The sequence below is a fragment of the Aplidium turbinatum genome, chromosome 6, assembly GCF_918807975.1.
Source record: "Aplidium turbinatum chromosome 6, kaAplTurb1.1, whole genome shotgun sequence".
Lineage (NCBI taxonomy): Eukaryota > Metazoa > Chordata > Ascidiacea > Aplousobranchia > Polyclinidae > Aplidium > Aplidium turbinatum.
Window position 1 is genome coordinate 10,926,886 of NC_137477.1, and position 19,114 is coordinate 10,945,999.

Genomic DNA, 19,114 nt, shown 5'->3' on the forward strand with positions numbered 1-19,114 from the left:
GAAAATATTCAATCCATTAGGCTAATATTCCATCCATAAACCCCGAGAGTCGAATTAGAGCCTCTTGCTGTTGAAGCTTCTTTGTTCACGAAGTCACGCGCTAACCAACTGAGTTATCGGGCCTACGTAAATTTGCAGCAGAAGCTATGCTGATGTATAAGCAAAAAACATATTTGTTTTGGGCCTCAAAGAAACGAGGACCATTTTGCGTCTTTGACTTAACACCATCGTACATCGATAAATTATTCAAACACTTGAAAAATATTAAAAACTTTTATGTGGGCCTACTGCTTACTTTTATTCAGAAGATAAGACTTGTATTTCGAAATGTAAAAAGAAGCACATTTGTTTTAAATATTTTTTTGTTGTAAAAATTATAAAATGACACCAGATTTTGCAAGTGCTTAGTGCAGATAAAAGTCTTGATTAGACCTTAATTCTACATAACGTACTATTTAACTTATTTCTAAGAAGCTTGTTATTTCTACATTCACTAAAAGGTCCAGCACGACTGGAGAGATATTCTCTACTGTTGAGTAAGTGCTATATATACTGCAGCTTTTCTCGACTGTGACAACGTTTTGGCACGTGATAGATCGCCTCGTGACAGTCTATATGACTTTATGCAACAAGGAAGCAGTGTAAAGCACACGTTAGGCATAAAGTGTATTAATAGCAGGTAGAACGCATTAATCGGCGTCCGCTGATTACGCTTGTTGGTAAAGAAAAGAGATCATCGCACATGGGTGATTATGAGGTTATTTTTCATCCGGCTAGCAGATCTGCCTCTATCAATTTGTTGTAGCATTTCTTATGAGAAGTTGCTGTAATGAAAGTGAAGTTCAGAGGGCATACAAAAGCCACAAAAGTTGTAAGCGAAAGGTTTATCAAGTATTATTTTGAGATGTAAAGTGTAATTTTGGTTTCTATACTTCCTTTACCGCATTTTCTTCCATAATTACCAGCCCATAACCTCTACTCTCGGAAAAAATACGATGTCTGTATTCTTAGTAGCTTGGGCAATGAAACACCATAATATAGTAGCTTATGCTTTCTTGTAGCTTGTTTTGTAGTCGGCAAGGTATCTGGAGTATAGGACATCGCTATGAGAAGCCTGATAGATTTTGTAAGAACATTGTGATCAAACTAGTTTTATCACAGTACTTGCACAGAAAAATCTAAAGTTGCCAATCACGCAGAATAGAGATTTCGTTTGAGTAGGTCGCCAATTCCTATAAGAAGTATTTCACGAATATGCTAGACATCTGTAGCTTATGCAGGATAAGTGTTTGTTTATGAAATCCCTTGTGGTGTACAGTATAATCCTTCAACAAATAACAAAGCCTTGCTTGATTTACAAATTGTAGTCTATGAAATCCCTTAGTTCTGAAACACAGTTAGAATCACTTGGTTATTAATATTGTGAAGAGACTATTTGTGCTACGGTATCGTATTAATCATCGCTAAAAACAGTTTGGCTTTGAGCATAGTCAATTGCTGCCCAAAACTTTACTCTTTTTTAATTCGCTTCAGCGTCTGCCTTATTGAGGTTTGTCTCACACAGAAAAGTCGTTTTGTTACAATGATTCAACGTCCGCAGACGCCAGCATAAAAATGTACTGATTTGCTGTCTCGGACGCAAGGTAGATTGGACAAATCGAGTCTCCTTCCAGCGATTAGAAAGTTATAAAATTTCAGCTACTCAGTCCGCAACATCAGTCCATTTTATGTTGATAAAAGGTTGATATGCTGGTTGGATGAACTGTCTATCAAAATGTCATGACATCAGCCAGAGACTACTGTGAATCTCAAGCGTCATAATGAATCACGTTGAATTCGCTCAAAGCGGGGAAGGTTATTTTTAGGTCTATTGGAATTTTGCCACTGAAGCAAAATGCTGATCAGAAGATTATACTACCAATTTTAAAAATGACATCACGCACTTTACTCACAAAATTGTTATCTCTAACGGGATTGGAATTTTTTTGGGTATGGTTATAGATTGTATGAAATTCACTCGGTTATGGCTTTTCAAAGCTAAATGGAGATTTGGAAGACAGACCGTGTGCCTTATATTATTTTTCCGGTAGTAGCAAGGTAGGCCATACGAATTGAAGTGAATTTTGAATCATGAAATATTGATTGATCTCTGTGAAAGATGATCTCCATGCCAACTGACTTTAATCGAGACCACGTACGTGTAGGCCGCCACTAGCTCAGTGATAAAACGGATGCTTCCTGCTTTTAAACGTGTGACTTTGAACCGAGATGCTTGCTGTACTTTTCTATTTGAACTCATTTTTGCTACTAGCTTACTTTGTTATTTCCTACTGGTGTCGAGTTAACCCACAGTCAAACGAATGTATAATCTTAATATATTTTATGCGCAGTTACTCAAAAATAGACGCCCTCCAGTAGATGTCGGAGACCCCCCGATTTCTGAGGTGGTGCTCTCACGTCGCTACTCATTGCTCAAGCTGAGCTTTAATTAGTCGGTAGGCACTTTAAAACATGAAGATATCCAATTCAACCATAGGCGCCGACTTTTCAAAAAACCTTGGGGGGCGAGAAAGGTGATGGCGTCATAACCATAAGGCTATTTTACTAAATTAAAATAGTCTTTGATTAAGCTTAGTGTCTTGTTTATATTGACACCTAGGTCGCAAACCGAATTTATTAGAACAGCTGCTTGAAACGGTTAGTTTTACGCTTAGTCGTAAAAATTTTGATATTGTTAGCTCATAATTGGAACAGTTGCAAAACAAGCCGCTTCATTTCCTTTTTGTGCAAGTGAATAACAACGATCAAGACAGTGAAGTTATCGAAATAAAACGCAAAAAAATCATGATCTCGAGCAGAGTGAAAACCCGCTTTCAGTTTTATTAACCTCGTTTCGCTCGTTTTGCTAATTACTTACCTTCAAAGCGTTATCAACAGCGAAGTGTTTTCTCTTCCGTTTTTATCGAAAGTCTTTATAGTCTTTTATTGAATACAGTAGGCCAGGACTTCCCAAACTGAGGGTCGCGACCCCCCAAGGGGTCGTGTAATGAACTTCAGAGGTCGCAGAAAGTATACCAATTTGCACAAGGCACTGCATATTAACACTTCTGTGCGAGATGCTGTGACAGTTATCAACTTTATTAAGAGTCGCGCACTCATTAGACTGCCCGTATTTTTGAAAATTTATGAGTTGAAATGGAATCGGAGTTAAAAACTCTTATATTGCATTGTGAAGTGAGGTGGCTTTCAAAAGTTAAATTTTTATATGGCTAGTCAATTAACGTTGAAAACCGAAATCGTGATTTTTCCAACAGAATAAAATTCAGTCTTGGCCCACCATTTTCGCCATGACGTCTAGCTTTTGGAATTATGCCAAATATCAGATTTGCTTGAAAAACTGAACGAATTTAATTTGTCCCTTCTAGGAGAAAACATCAATATTTTGCATTGAAATCAAAAAGTGATGCGTTCATCAAAAAGTTGAACATCTGGAAACCAAAATTAAAAAATGATTTATCTAAAATGTTCTCACTTCGCCTACCTTCCCAGCCTAAGCAATATTGAAACCGCCTTGAGACCTGCATTGATAAACACTGAGCCACGCCTGGACTTGCTTTGTGGCTTCGTTGTGATCAGGGCCGGATTAACCATTAGGCTAATAAGGCTATAGCCTTAGGCCCTGGAAAAATTCGGCCCTCAATTTTTGTAAAGCTGATAGTGATACAGATCCAGTACAGTTTTCGCTTAAAAACGAATGACCGAGTTGAGTCAATACATAAGAGCCCATTTCCAAAACCACGTAGGCGTCACTTTCACCGAAATTGAGTTTAGAGCAGAGCTTTTCAACCTGGGGGTCGCGAGTTGTTTTCCGGAGGTTCGCGAGGCGCTTGAAATTCCAGTGTATTGTTTTCTTCTTTTTTGCTAGAAAAGGTTAAAAACTGTTTTTTTTTCGCAATCGCCCCTTCCTCTCGTTGAGGTTATTACCCTATAATATAGGGTAATAACCTCAGGTAAATATAGGGCCTATATCGTTCAAGCTTTCAGACGTTGCAATGGCCTTTACTAGGCTATAAGGAAACCATTCGATATTTTTCACCAAGTTCTTGTTCCGAACGTTGTTTTGTGCAGACTAAAGTTAACCAGTAACAAAACGCTACGGTAAAAAAAGAAAAATTATGTAGAATCGTATGCAAACTATAGATTTCTCAGTACAGTTTTCAATGGCATTGAAAAAATTAGTGTCTGCTATTTTGTTTGAAAGTTCTTTCAGCAACAGGTGCAAGCATTGACAAACTTAATAGTTAAAAATATGCAGCACCAACCATCTCACTGAAATTGATTTAAATAAATCCATAAAAGATTGCAATAAATTTAACCGGAAAAAGTGCGAAAACGTAGATTAAGCTTATTCTCATTATTTCTTCTCCTATTATCTAGCTAAGCTTGATAGAAAATGGAAATAACAAGCGGAGGAAATGTAATAAAAGCCCTAATAACAAAACAAAAAAACGTTTTTCGTTTCGGAAGTGTACGTTAGAACAGCAAAACTAAACATAGCCTAACTGGATGTTGGCATGAATCAAATTTTCTTAAATTTTGCATTAAATATACTTTTGTTGATTACTTTTATGGGTGGAGGGAGGCGAGACCACATTGATTGCTCTGAGGGGGTTGCGGTGGAAAAAAGGTTGAAAACCCCTGATTTAGAGTGTCATTAGGCAAACTCTGGTAAAGTATTACAATAGGTACCTACTATCTATTTCTTTCTTTCAAAAATTTTTTCCATCTGCTTCAAATTTGACAATAAAAATTGTGTTTGTTTCCAAAACCAATTATGCGCCATCATTAGCCATTTTTCTGTTATGTTTATGTTATTTTGCAGTAAATAATTTCAATTTTTCATGTAGACTACGTATTTTTATTACTTTTTGTAGCTTGGTTTGCAAAATTAGGCCCTTCTCTAGTAAACAGCCTTAGGCCTACAGTACCCTTAATCTGGCCCTGGTTGTGATGGTCAGAAATAAATACAAAATAAGAACAAACTGAACTGAGTGCGGTAAATTGTTTTTGATTTTCGTTTAATCTAAGCTTTTCAATAAATATCACAAATGTATATTTCGCACTGTTCGTCGTTTTAATCGTAAGGGGCCACGAAACATTTTAAGAGATTAAGAGGGGTCGCCAGCAAACAAGTTTGGGAAGCCCTGCAGTAGACTATATGCTCGAGTATAGGTCGAGATGTTCGCAAGTGATTTTCACCTCAAAAAGACAAGTTCAACTAACACGGGACAAGCTGTTGTCTCCAGCTCGGCAGTTTTCAAAATGAACGCACTTATGCTGCGGCAAAATCATTGTCTACCTAGATTACGGATTGTGAAATCGCGTCGGCCTAAGTAAAAGTTTTGAATACGTTTATTTGCAGTGATTCAAACTTAATTTTCAAATTTAATGATTTCTTGTCAATTCTAAACTTTATGCATTTGTTGAGCAATATGCAAAGCTCACAAGACAAAACAGCAGAAAAAGCTGTTTTAAGAGATCATTTTTTATTTTTGCGTGTAGGATATAATCGTTCTTATCACGTAACATTCTATGATCGTTGAAGTCGATGTCAAACCTTAGCGGCTGCATAAAACAATGATGTCAGGTTAGCTAGGTGATAATAGCGGTAAGAGACATCGTTAATGCAGGCAATATCTGCGACCAAGACCATTAAACACCTTTTCTTTTATCGGTTTTCGACTTAATTTTCACACATTGCGAACAAAACAATGATGCGTTCTGTTGAATCATAATTGATCTCACAGCGGGAAAGCCTCGTTAAAAATAGTGTGTCTAATTTAACTGGTTATTCCAGTGACCAGTTACGTGACTATTCCAGCAGCGTAAGTTACTCTACCATCTACTTTGAAATTTCCATACGGTATGAGAAAACCATGCGATCAGCTGCTGTTTTGCGGGCAAGAGCAACGTAGGCTGTTTTTTGCTTTCGGCATTCTGTCCGTTTAAATTATCTAAATCTCTTTCGCGAAGTGTTTTATCTTTGAAACCCCACTTGTAATAACCATTTTTGTTGCCCCTCCACCATAAATTTACGGGGGGCGCCGCTCCCCGGCCCCCCGGAAGTCGGCGCGTATGAATTCAACCACAAACCAATCAGATGTTACGTTGTCCGTGATGTATAAATCAGAACCTGTTTTAGGTGGCTACCGTCCAATTGTGACCATTCCAGCATTGAGCCAGAGAGTTGATCATCAGGCCTACTTTGAACTTTGTTTGATAATTTCAGAAGTAAAAAGAGCAATAGCAGTGGTGGAAATCAAACCCACGTCAATGATATGATACCATCGCCCTAACCCTCTGCCCAAGTCAGCAGATGACTAACCGATGACTTAATTTAGCTAGAATTTGCGTTTTTCTTTGTTCTTCCTAGAAAGGCAACCTTGATGACGTCAGGAATAGCGAAGTTCGTGGTTGAGTTGGATATCTTCATGCTAAAGTGCCTACCTCATTAGTCGGCAGATACTAGAAAAAATTCTACCATTGCATCTGAAACCTCGAACCAAAGCTACGTTTTCCATGACACGAAAAAGGGCGAAAAGAACGGAAAAACCTAGAACATCACACAACTAAGGCGAAAGAGAAAATTGAATTGAGTCCTGTCTTTGTCATGAGTTACCAAGGAGGATGGGGGGGGGGGACTTATATACCAGTCCCAGGTATACAAGTCCCCCACCCCCCTTGGTAACTCATGACAAAGACAGGACTCAATGGACATGGCTCTTTCGCCTTAGTTGTGTGATGTTCTAGGCGTTACCGAAAAGAACATGAAGCAAATCAAGTGATAGATTCTATGTCAGCTGGTTGGCTTAGGAATTAGGGCTAGAAAATAGTCATTTCATTGACGTGGGTTTGATTCCCACCGGTGCTATTGCTCTTTTTTCTTCTGTAATTACCAAACAAAGTTCAAAGTAGCCTAATGTTCAACTCTCTAGCTGAGTGCTAGAAGGGTCGCAATTGTACGGTAGCCTCTTATAACTTGTTCTGATTGGTTGACGTCACAGACAACGTAGCTTCTGATTGGTTCGAGATTTCAGATGTAGTGGCCGAATTACTTCTTGTTAAAGTGGCTACCTAATCAGTCAGGTATTGTCAGTGTTGCCACATACTTATATTTATTCTATGAAAGTCGGAATTTTGAAAGCTTTTGGTTGTTAAAAGCATTAGTTGTTGAAAAATTCTCTGCAGTTTTAAGCTGTTTTGGTGAAAAATTTGTATGAACCTAATAAAGGTTGCTATTGACCGAACAAACTTTGAAATCGCGCAACATGTGGCGATAGTTGTGCGAGGTTAGTCAAATGCGAAAGTCTAGTCCTAAACGTGATCAGTAGCGTAGCCTATGCAGAATTTTCTCGGGGAGGGGGGATTCAAAATTTTGTTTTGAGTCGAAAACAAAATAAAAAAAACGTCTATTTGTTAATAACAACCAGTAAGTCGTAGGCCTATTGTGTAAGATTAGCCTATCATACTCAGCCAGCATTGACGATAATTTTTCCAGCAACTACCGGTAGTATATTTGTTTGAATAGATTTGTCTTGAAATAAAAAAAAAAGTGATATAACACTCGACGTCGCATATAATCTTTTACGTAGACGACGTATAGTTAGCTTGCTCAACCAAATAAACCACGCGTAGGCTATTGAGGACACGTTCAGAGGCGTAGGCCACGCAGGATTTTGTTACTCGGCAATTTTATATCAAGAGTAGCCAAACGCAACCTTATAGTCTGACAAAGGTTTAAGGTAGCCGAGGTTATCTGTTGGTGAAATAGAATCTCTCACGGTCTTTGCGTATGCCTCTGTACTTTTAGATTGAATTATTAGATATGTGAATATAAAAAGTATGGTGGTAGGCTAGGCCTAAACGGATAAGTATAAACTGTAGCAGTTCGATTAACAGGCAATGTCTTCAGACTAATAAAGCATAAATCCAACTTCTCTGTGAAAGTTTAAATATCAAATGCAATTTATTGCTGTAGCCTACTTTAAACAAAACTTGTCTCACTCTGAACATAAATAACGGAAAACAAGGCCTACCCTACACGGCTGTGTGAGCATCATCTCCCCTCCGAAATTCACGTGTGGGCCTCTACTTAATATTAGTAAAGGTGTCAGTACCTAAAATGTTTTTCAAACCATGGGTTGTGAATTCGGATAAAAAACATTAAACTGATTCTACAATCGAGTTTTCTTCCGTATGCAAGCCCTCTCCTCCTAAAAAGATTTTTAATTAAAAAAATTATTTCGAATGTAAAAGTAAGGCCTATAGTGTAGGCCTACGCTGGATCATCCCTATCAACGGTTCTGTATGCCATTATTGAACATCTTCATCGATTCACGAAAATTTACTTTTGGTCAAGTCAGTTGCTATTGACCGTAGAAACACATTTTTAAAAAAGCGTGGGCATAGTATTATTTCGTCTGTAAACTCCAACAAAATAGAATAGATTTTTGGTTTCTCTGATTTAGAATAGTCATTCCAAATGATCATCAACAATATAGGCTAGCCTCAATCCGATAGATGTAGCCTAAGCTATAAAATGTCGAGTTTTTGTAACAGTATTGCCACATCTTTTTATTTGAATTTGCCAAAAAACGCTGTACCAATTAAATATAAATGGGTCCCTAAACAGAGATGTGGGCCCATTAACCGGGATTTTGGAAGCCTTAAAAAGGCCTTGCATGTTAAAGCAAGGCCTACTAAATGAAATTTTCAAACAGGAATTAAAGCATTAAAATGCGTAAACCGAACTTTCAAGAATACAGTTAAAAAAATTACCGAAAAAAATTTGTTTTCAATGGCACTGGCAAGGCCCAAAGTCCAATGTTTCATTTATTTTTAATTTTTTCAAAATCACCAAAAAGTGGCAAACACTGCTCGAGAATACGTCTCTAGGTAGGCACTTTAACAAGTTGAATGCTGGAATGGTCACAATTGGACAGATGACGTAGCATCTCATTGGTTCGTGGTTGGATTGGACAGAAGTCCAAGGATTGGATATCTGCATGTTAAAGTGCCTTCCACGTCTCTATCGATAGCAATAACAATTAAGCCACGTTACCACATCTGATGTTTTGAGCAAACTGTTTGATTTTTTGATGTACAAAAATACGTAGCCTACAGTTAAATCGCCCGCAGTAACAACTATTGCTCGATCAGCCGATTGCTAGTCTACAGTGACGTAGAATGTCGCACGCTTCGTTGCTCACGCCCATTCCTGTTTTGAAAGCTTTGACAAAAGCACGCGCGCAATGCTGATCAAACCACAATGGGGCAAAATTTTATTGAAAATCGTTTTATGGTAGCATGTTAAAAACAAAGAACGCGTAGGCTACAATCGCCAAGTCAGGTTTTTCCTTTAGTATCCCACTAAGCCAGCGCTTCTCAACCTTTATTTGTGGCGATCCAAATATTAAGGTTAAATTAATAGCGAAGATTTGGCGACCCTATTTCTAAAACTACATTTAGCACAACGCTTTGTAAGCATGAAAAATGAAAATGTCGAATTTAATTACAGTAATACGAGCCTTGACTTTGTATTGTTTCAACAACTTTGACTTTGTATTGTTTGTCAAAATTTGGGGTTATCTTGATCAGTGCCAATCTCATGTCATCTTCAGGTTGAAGACAATTTTTCTCCTTTGTTTCGATGAGTAGCCCAAGCGCAGAAAACCCGCTCTCACACAGGCAGGTAGTAAAATATGGCAAGAGAGCTTTTACTTCGTGCGTGCCAACAACAGTCTTTTCAGTCTTGACTTTTGTCCAAAATTAACCATGGGTTTCTTTCTTAAAACAGTTCATCAATACACTGTCGCACTGAATGTCAATAAACTCCTCTTGAAACCCAAAAATGCTTAGGTAGTTTTCAGGCAAGGTATCAACATCAATAGCAAATGGATTGCGCACCCATTTCAAATCCTTTGCATTTTTAGGGATAATCAACTCAAATTCTCGTATCAATGAACCCAAATACCCACAAGCTGGACATCGTCAAAGCCTAACTCTGTATCTTCCAGTAACTTCAAAACAGTAAATGATGCTGTTTCTGGGATGCGATCTTCCTCTTCCACGACTTCAGCTTTTCCGTAAAAGCAATCAGTTTTTCAGATACATTGACCAACATTACAGTATGTTTGATCCTTGCAAAAATGTATTCAAGATGTTCAGCTGCGAAAATATATTAGAAAGATACGCCACAAACAAAAGCCACTTTTGATCAGCAAACTTTTCTGCCAAGCTATGCTTCTTGTTTGACAAAAATTCCTTCACCTCCTTGTGCAGAGTTACAAATCTCTCCAGTAGGCTACTTTGCCACGAGATAACCATCTCACATTAGAAAAGTCAACAGATGTCTGTATTCTGCATTAAAATCTTCGCATAAATTTTGCGAAGATTTTATAATCTTCTGCAAAGATCAAGTTTTGGTGTGGTTTTTGAAGCAATTAATCGTCACAATACCCTAGTCTAGTGTGAACTATTGTGTACACGTCACCACAAAATGTGTGTGGTAAAATCGTCGGGTGAAACTTGCGGCGTAGTTGGAATAGTGGAAATTACGAAAACTAGTTTAAACTACTAAAAAACTAGTTTAAACTAGTGGTAGGCAGTTTAAACTTTGCTCAAGAGACACTATCTTCTATCACCACATCTTACAGCGACCCAGCCAAATGAAACGGCGACCCAGTTTTGGGTCGCGACCCAGGAGTTGAGAAGCACTGCACTAAGCTATAGAATATCGAACTTCTGCAGTAATATTTACAACATTTTTCAAGTTACCAAAAAAACCATTAGCCTAACCTAACTGAAATGAGTGGGCCTAAAAAAACAGCTGTCCCTTTTCGGGGGGCTACGAGAGGTGGTTAATACGGCCCTGCTAAACAAGACCATTCTTGAACAATAACATGTTTGCCCAAAAAATCACAACAACGCTTAAACAAACAAACATTTTTTGACGGGGGAGAGCATTGGGCCATGCATGATACCAAAGCAGTAGCCTACAATCAGTATAAAATATGACACGGTCGCAACACTTTTAACTACAATATTTTGAAATTTAGAACAAAATCGAAGAGAAAAAAGCAAGTATTTTTTTAACAATTTATTAGTAAAGAAAAAAGGAATTTCAAATGAAAAAAAAACAAGACAGCAAAGAGAGTTGTTATGTTGATCAACCTTGATGCGTTATCAAAAGTGCTGATGGCCTTAAGAGAAACACTCTTGATACGTTAGCTCATCATGTACATTGTCATTAATAGGCTGCGTTGTAATTCTATGATTTTTTTTGTAGGGGTAAGATATAATTTTGGTGGGGATGGCTCTCCCAAGCCACCCCTCGTGGCTTTATCTGTGTTTTTGATAAATAAGCCAAACACATAGCCTACCGGTAGGCTACGAATAAATAAATTGATTGATTGAATCTTTATCCTCGGACTGGGAAAGCTTCTTGCAGAGCTTAATCCTGGCAGTTTCGCATACTTGTAGAGGCTTTGAATCACTGACGCAGGCCTGGTCACCGAGATTGACAGAGTGAAGTTTCCGATTGTTGAAGTCTTGTTGCCGGGGAACTAAGTTATTCCATCCATTAGATACCGCTGAATGGAGAGCAGTCCTTAACGTGCGTTGCTCAAGCGCACACCCTGAGAGTCGAACCAGCGCCGCTTGATCTTGAAGCTTCTTCGTTCCAGAAGTGACGCGCTAACCAATTGAGCTATCGGGGCGGATTGAGCTATCGGGGCGGATTACGTTAGAAACACTTCTGATTTTGATGTATCACTCACATCATCAGTCTGCACCGTTAGCTCAGTGGCTACGCGTCGGATCCAAAGCGGCGTCGGTTCGGCTCTTGTGGTGTGCGTTTGAGCAACGCATTTCTGGACAGCTCTTCATTTAGCGGCACCTAGTGGATGGAAAAATTCCCGGCAACAACACTTCAACAACTATCGGAAACTCCACTCTGGCAATCTTGGTGACCGGGCCTACTTCAGTGGTCTACAAGTATGCGAATCTGCCAGAATTACGCTCTCAAAGAAGCTTTCCTATTCCGAGGATAAAGATCCAATCAATGTTGTGTATTCTGAGATAAAAACATCTTTTTAAATCTTTAAATTTCAATAGAGGAGTTTCTTGTTCATTGATTAAATTATTACTAACGTTCACTTGGTGAAACTGTATGTTATTGTGTACCATTGCGTGACTTAGTTGGCAAATAAGTTGGCGTACTTCTGAAGTGTTGCGACCATGTCTTATTTTAAACTGATTGTCCTGCTTTGGTATCATGCATGTTATAACTACCGCGCTTTGTCGCTTCTACTTTTTTCTAGACCTCTGCTATGTTTGTTATATATTGTTTTTTCGTTGTGATGATCAGAAATAAAAACAAGCTGAACTGAACTGTTTTTCTCTGCTCAACTATTTATCCACTCTTGGGAAATACGGCAAAAATTTCTCTTCAAATATTCCGTCTAGTTTATCTTTTTTACCCACAATGCTCTGCGGCCACACCCGGCCACTAAATGCAAAAAATCTTAGCTAGGCGAGAAAGACTATTTTTAGACTTGCGAAGTTTGAATGAGTTCAACAAAAGATCAATGGCAGTCAGCACTCAGCGATGTGTATTTAGAGAGTGTCACGAAAAGAGTTGTGTTTACTGTATGCATTTTTCCATGATAAAATAGTTTGACTGCATTATCGCTCATAGAGAAAAAAAATAGGCTGTACATACTTTGTTTTCCAAGACTAAAGGAATGAATGCGTAAAAGTTCAGTTATAAGAAAGAAAAGCATAGAACTTTGGAAAAATTGAAAAGATGGAAGATTGAAACCTTTTTGCATGTTTTAATTTGTTGGTTGGTTGTATGAAAAATTGCTCAGTTCTTCTGATAATGCAATATTTTATTTAGACATGCAAGACTATAGGCTATGACCTGGTTTAAGTTAACGAATTCACTGCCCAAGTAGCCTAAATTAAGTTCACATGCTTGAATAAATAGATGCTAAAATTTTAAAAAGGTTGCCAAAACTTCGATTAGCTACTTCAACTTCCATTTTTTTCTCAATCTTTTCAGGGGATGAAATAGGTTGCATCTGTTATGGACAGGAATCGACCAAGCATTTAGGATGAAACTACTTTACCTTTGCTTTACTGTTCACACACTCCAACCCATGTGTCTGGGTCGATTCTTGTCTATGACATGATGATATTTTTTACTAGGGCAGAGACTTGTACACCAGCCAGGGATATCTAGAGAAGGGGATATGAAGGCTCGCAGCGATTGCCTTATTCTCATGACACTACCAGGGCGGTAGTTTGTAGCGTGTGAAACATGAGGTTCTTTTCAAAATTGCAGAAAGTTTTGTAGTGCAACTGGTACAGTCAGCTACCAAAGACAGTTAGTAAACGTTGCATAGAGCATATTTAAAGAATACTTGTTTACAAAGACAGTTGAAAAGTTACCAGTAAGCTGTTTTTTTAAACAAAGCCTTTGCAGTAGGCTAGATGTAAAGCAAATATATGGGTAGCTGAATTAACAAGCAACCATGAGCATGCTGTGAATGTCCAGGCCTGATGCTAATAGCGCAATGCAAGTTATCATAACAAGATTTATTAAACTACTATCGGTGCCAATTGTCATTTTACAATAAACACAGATTATTTACGATAAACAAAAGCCCTTCTATTGTCAGACGTAATAAAAGCCTTCGTATCCCCTTCTTTAGATATCCCTGACACCAGCTCCAACAATTGTAAGTTAAATTGTTGGAGAGTGTTTGTTTTGGCTGAGTAGCCTGGTGGCTAGTGCAAGTGCCATGTACACACAGTGATTGTAGGCCTATGCTTAGTTGCTTACTGTACAGTAGTGCAAGCATCAAGAGTGCAACCTATTTCATCCCCTGAACACTTCGTACCCCCATTTCGTACACTGAAAAGTTTGAGAAAAAATACAACAGAGCCGAAGTCGCTGATCGTAGTTGCCGCAAACATTTCAAAATTTCTCTTGATCTTTTCAGGGAACAAAATAAGTTACAGGCCTAGAAATTTGATATTGTTGCCAGCGGACAAATGTGTCCGGTCTGAGCAGCTATCTCGGCGGACAAATTAAGTCTCACGGTGGACGCACTAGTTTTAATGTCAATCGTCATGCCTAATTACTTTATCTTCAACTATATCTATGGTTTAGAAAAAAGGCTTTCATCAAACCAACAACCCACGCTTGAAGAGTCAAACGATTCACTGGGCCTTTTTCCTTGTGTTTGTTTTTGGGTGTCGTGTGAGCGAAAGTGATGAAGAGCAAGGAACGTAGTTTCATCGTATTCAATCTCACTTATGGAAATTTCCCTGGGCTTTTTCTTTCTTACTGTAGTACTAAAACTTAGCCTACTCGTATAATCTAATTTTGTAATCAATCTTGCCTTATCAATATTACTCAGAGATCAAAGCCAGACATTGTGATGTAAGACTTGAACTAAATCGCGCTGATTAGTATAGAAGTAGGTACTCCCATCCATTCTTAGCAAAGAATTCACCTTTGTTACGCTGATTCAATGTCATCAATCATTGAAGCAACGTAAAAATCCAAAGCTTTTCAGCTTAAATGGAAGCTGTGAAATTTTGTTGAATCAGTTGTTAGTAGATTAGGTAACGTACACCTAGGTGTACAGGTGTACACCTAAGTGTAGCTACAGCTAGGTGTACGTCACCTAATCTACTAACTACTGATTCAACAAAATTTCATAGCAATAGCGCCTAACAGCACAGAAGCTCAACAGCCGGCAGCCTCAAACTAAACCAAAGAGCCACATGAAAGAACCACTCACTGAATTCAACACCATTTGTCATAACACATGACTAGGGAACTGTGTTTCGAAAGCTCGTGTGATTCGATATTGCCACAACTAACTCGCAGCATCAGGCTTAAACAGATCGTTAGAATCTACACTGTGAAGTGAGTATGGTAGACTAATCTTATACAATATAACTTGCTGGTTATAATTAGCAAATGGGTGTGTTTTAAATTCATTTTCAATTTGAAAACCATTTTGAATGGCTTTTGATAAAATTCTGCATCTGCCAGTGTCTGCAGTATCACCGTCAAGCACCTAATGAAGTAAACTTTACTGGGAATACCACTTAAATGACCATGCACCACACCTAAATGTCCTGATGCCACAGTGTGCACACCCATTTGGCAGGCACCTAACTGTCTGCTGGTCATTTATTCCATGCAGTTCTTTTGATGTGGTTTGTCATGTCTTCCAAAGTTTGGAATGGCCCGTTTTGGCAAACACTGGATAAAATGGCTCGTTTGTTCATAGGTAAACACTGGATAAAATGCAAGAATGCAAAAGAAACGATAGCCTATTGTGGAATAAAATACAAAATTCTCTAAATAACCAGAAGGTGTGGTTGGATTTACAGAAGGATTTTGTTGGATTACAGAAGGACTCGTTGGATTTTCAAAAAATTGCCGAATAGGGAACTAACTGATAAAGACTGTATCCAAATAGGGAACTAGCCCAATTGGACTAGCCGAATCGGGCTGTAGCCGAATCGGACTAGCCGAATCGGAGTAGCCCAATTGGACTAGCCGAATAGTAACAGACCCTCCAAAGTTAGGTGTGTGGTATAGGCTATTACATGTTTTTCAAAAAGATAATTACATTTTTCAGTAGCCTAATGCAGTGATTTTTGCATTTAAACCAGAGTTATGTAAGACCAATGTTGACTCACGTGGTACACCATTGTCAATAGGCCACATATATCACACACAAAAAAAAAGAAAATCAATAAGCTGTGTTTGAGGTTTTTTGTTATGTGGTATAATTTAAATTCTACTGAGTTTCATTTGGTGTTTTGCCAGATATTCAAAACATATATAATATAGGTACTGTCATAGGCGCCGACTTTTATTTTTGCACGGGGTGGCGGATAGCACAAAATGGCAATCTAAAAACTTTCAAACTGCATGTTTTTGTTTGATTTTTACTAAGCGTGTTTCGTAGATGCAATTGTTTTTTCACACTTGATTTGTAGCTCAATAATTTACAAAGCAACTTTAAAACAAAGTACAGGAGGTATGTTGTGAATTTGATTGTTACGTTGCTGCTCTGACACTTAACATTTGGCAAAAGTATTTTTGCGAACAGCAGCTCTATCAATCCAACTGTTAATCAACTGGTCAAGTTGTAACCGTGAAGCTTCAGCTTGATAAACATTTAAAATTAGGGCGTGGTTCAATCGCTGTTGCATCATGGCAGATCGCAAGTAGGTTAAAAAAAAATTTTTTTTTTGAGGGAAGCAATGGAAAGATCGTGTTTTATTGATTAATGAATTCCATTGTAAACCTAACAAATGTAACAATGACTTATGACAAATAACAAATAAAACGAAAACAACAAGGAAAAAACTCGTAGCCACGTGTTGCATAATCTTAACATGCTTGTGACAAAAACAATCATTTTCTTCGCAATACTGTATTGGTTCACCTCTTGCTTTACGTTGACTTGAAGCGAAAACCAATGATCAAAAAAATTTAAACGTCTGTTCAAATTACATTTGTTTGCAGTAAGTAATGTAACCTAAATGGGGTGGCTGCCACCCCGCCACAGCGGTTATGGGGTGGCAACGTAACCCTGTAAGTCGGCGCCAGTGGGTGCTGTATAAAGTGTTTTAAGGCACAGAAGAGGTTGAAAAGCAGTCGTTGCTTTGAAGAGCTTTGTTCATAATTCTGTATGAGATGTATTTGTACTTTTTCATTTTGTAGACCTTATTCTTACGTATATATAGGGGTGTTCAATTTCGATTATTTGAATATTCGAAATTCAATTTGTTTTCGATTTCCGAATTTCGATTTCGAATATCACAACTATTCACCAAACTGCAAAATGAGATTTTATTGAAAGAAACGACATGAAAATTCGCTAGAAAACGCGAAAAAAAGCCATGAAAATTTGCGAAAAAAGAACACAAAATAACGTCTACAGCTCCAGGCCCATGTTGGTGTTTATGAACACAAGCTGATCGACATGGTCACCCGTCAGTCGGGATCTCAGCTTCGTGAAGGTCAGGCCAGTTTTTGAAAACAATTGCTCCGCTGGAGCCGAGGTCGCTGGGATCCCAAACACTTCAAGTTCATTTTCACAGCGAGCGATTCACTGCCGCGACATTTCACTGCAGAGTGCAGAGGTTTCGCCTCGAAAGCGACATCGAGTATGTTTGCAAGCGCATAAAGCTAAACGCACGCTCCGTCTACGTAGCAAATTATGTTGTTTTTGGGTGCATTCAACATCTGATGACATTGAATCGACACAAAATGGTAGATTTTTGCAATGTCCCAGGCAACAAAATCAGTCATTTTTACATTGATTCAACGTCTGCAGACATTAAATCAATGTAAAAATGACAGATTTTGTTGTCTGGTGTTGGATTGTAGCATCCCAACTCGTTCATAGTGATTCATGATTATTTATCGCGAAGCTATTGCGGTTTGCATTCAAAAAGTGTTTTCCTGCTGCCGATCGCTAGTTCATCTATTGTTTTATGTATCAATATTCAATACAGCATAAAAAGTTGCCCCCACACAGAAATCTGCGTGGGGGCCTTGCCCCCTGAAAAAAATTTTGCCCCCCCTCGGCAAAATCTCAACATTCTCAAGCAACAGCTACAATTATAATGATTTTGCCCATTTAAATTTTTTCGGCCCCCCCCCTAAAAAAAAGTTGCCCCCCTTGCTCTGCGGTCTGGCTACGGCCCTGCCCTCACGGCTCAGGCGCCTATGGATTCGGTAAAAAATGGATAAAACTGCGAAAAAGCTCAGCCTACACTTTATGCTATTGCACAACCTAGCTATCTTCATTTTTGAGAGAAATTTGGCATTAAAAATGCCAACCTGGCATCTCTGGCTGTTGGACCCGCGAAAACGGGTGATAGTCACGTGATCGACGATGCGCATGCGTCGAAGTCTTTTCGCTTGCAAATCGCGACAAGATAGATTTCGCGCCACTCGCGTTACTTTCAACCGCGTTTAGCCGAAAGGGCTGCTATAATTTCGAATATGTCCAATACGAAAAACGAATTTCGAATATCATCTTAATCGAAATCGAATCGAAATTGAACACCCCTACGACCTACGTATATATACCGTACATTTAATATATTGCAGAGGTTCAATTTTTTCTTTTATTCAGTTTAAATTGAGTTTCAGCATAGTAGGAAGTGGTTTACAGTAGATTTGCAATATATTATGGAATATCAAAGATGGATTTTATAGATTTATTAAAAAAGGCAAAAAAATCTTTATTGAATTTGATTGCATCCCATTGAGGATGCCCGTTGCTAAACTGTTAGGGGATTGTTGCAAGTCCAGGGAAGAAAGAGAAGCAGATCAAATTAATGGCCAAATTGAAAGAGAATTACGTCGTCATAAAAAGGATGCTCGAAGAGAGCTAAAATTGTTATTGCTTGGTAAGTACTATGTACAGGCCATCTTTCAACTAGGTCTTATTGAGAGTACGCAGTGAGTAACAGTGTTATTTTGGCACTGTTTCCTTGTTTTGCTGTGCGGATATCTTTGTATATATTGGAAACTTCTTTGCATGGCATTAAACTTACTTTTTTAAATCGAGCAAGTCTTACAGACACAGTTATTGTATTTGCAAAGTCTATTCATACAATAGAATTTACCTTGACACCTGAATCGACCTTCAAGAAGGTTTCACTAATATGAAATGTCAATGTGACCTAATTCTCTTATAGTGTAAAAGCAGGACTTTACAACAGATGCTACTATAGCTGAATTCTACTGTATTGCAATTAATTGTTCTACTAGTAAAATTGTTTAAATGAGCATAATAGTTTGTGTCAGATTCTTTGTTGTATTTATAAATGGAGCTTTTTGTGACCATGTATAAAATCAAAGCTGGGTTTTTTTTTCGCTGAAACTTTTCGGTCATTTGTCCGAAATTACTTGAAGAAATTCGGTCATTTTTTATTTATTTCGGTCATTTTTTCTGATGAAAATATTTCCTTTCTAGTAGTTGATACAAACCAAAGTTTGCAC

At 38.2% G+C, this 19,114-nt stretch overlaps 1 protein-coding gene across 2 annotated transcripts in view; it reads left to right on the forward strand.

Moving 5' to 3' along the window:
* LOC145772305 (guanine nucleotide-binding protein G(q) subunit alpha-like) overlaps positions 1–19,114 on the forward strand; it is a 53,853-nt gene that overhangs the window by 4,412 nt on the left and 30,327 nt on the right. The window contains exon 1 of one of the 2 annotated variants that reach the window (XM_082584174.1): positions 18,280–18,519. The exons of the other annotated variant lie outside the window; for it this stretch is intronic. Within the exon in view, the coding sequence (XP_082440300.1) occupies positions 18,381–18,519 (139 nt within the window). The 5' untranslated portion in view covers positions 18,280–18,380. Of the gene's footprint in view, positions 1–18,279; positions 18,520–19,114 lie in introns of those variants that run through there. 2 annotated transcript variants of the gene reach the window in all.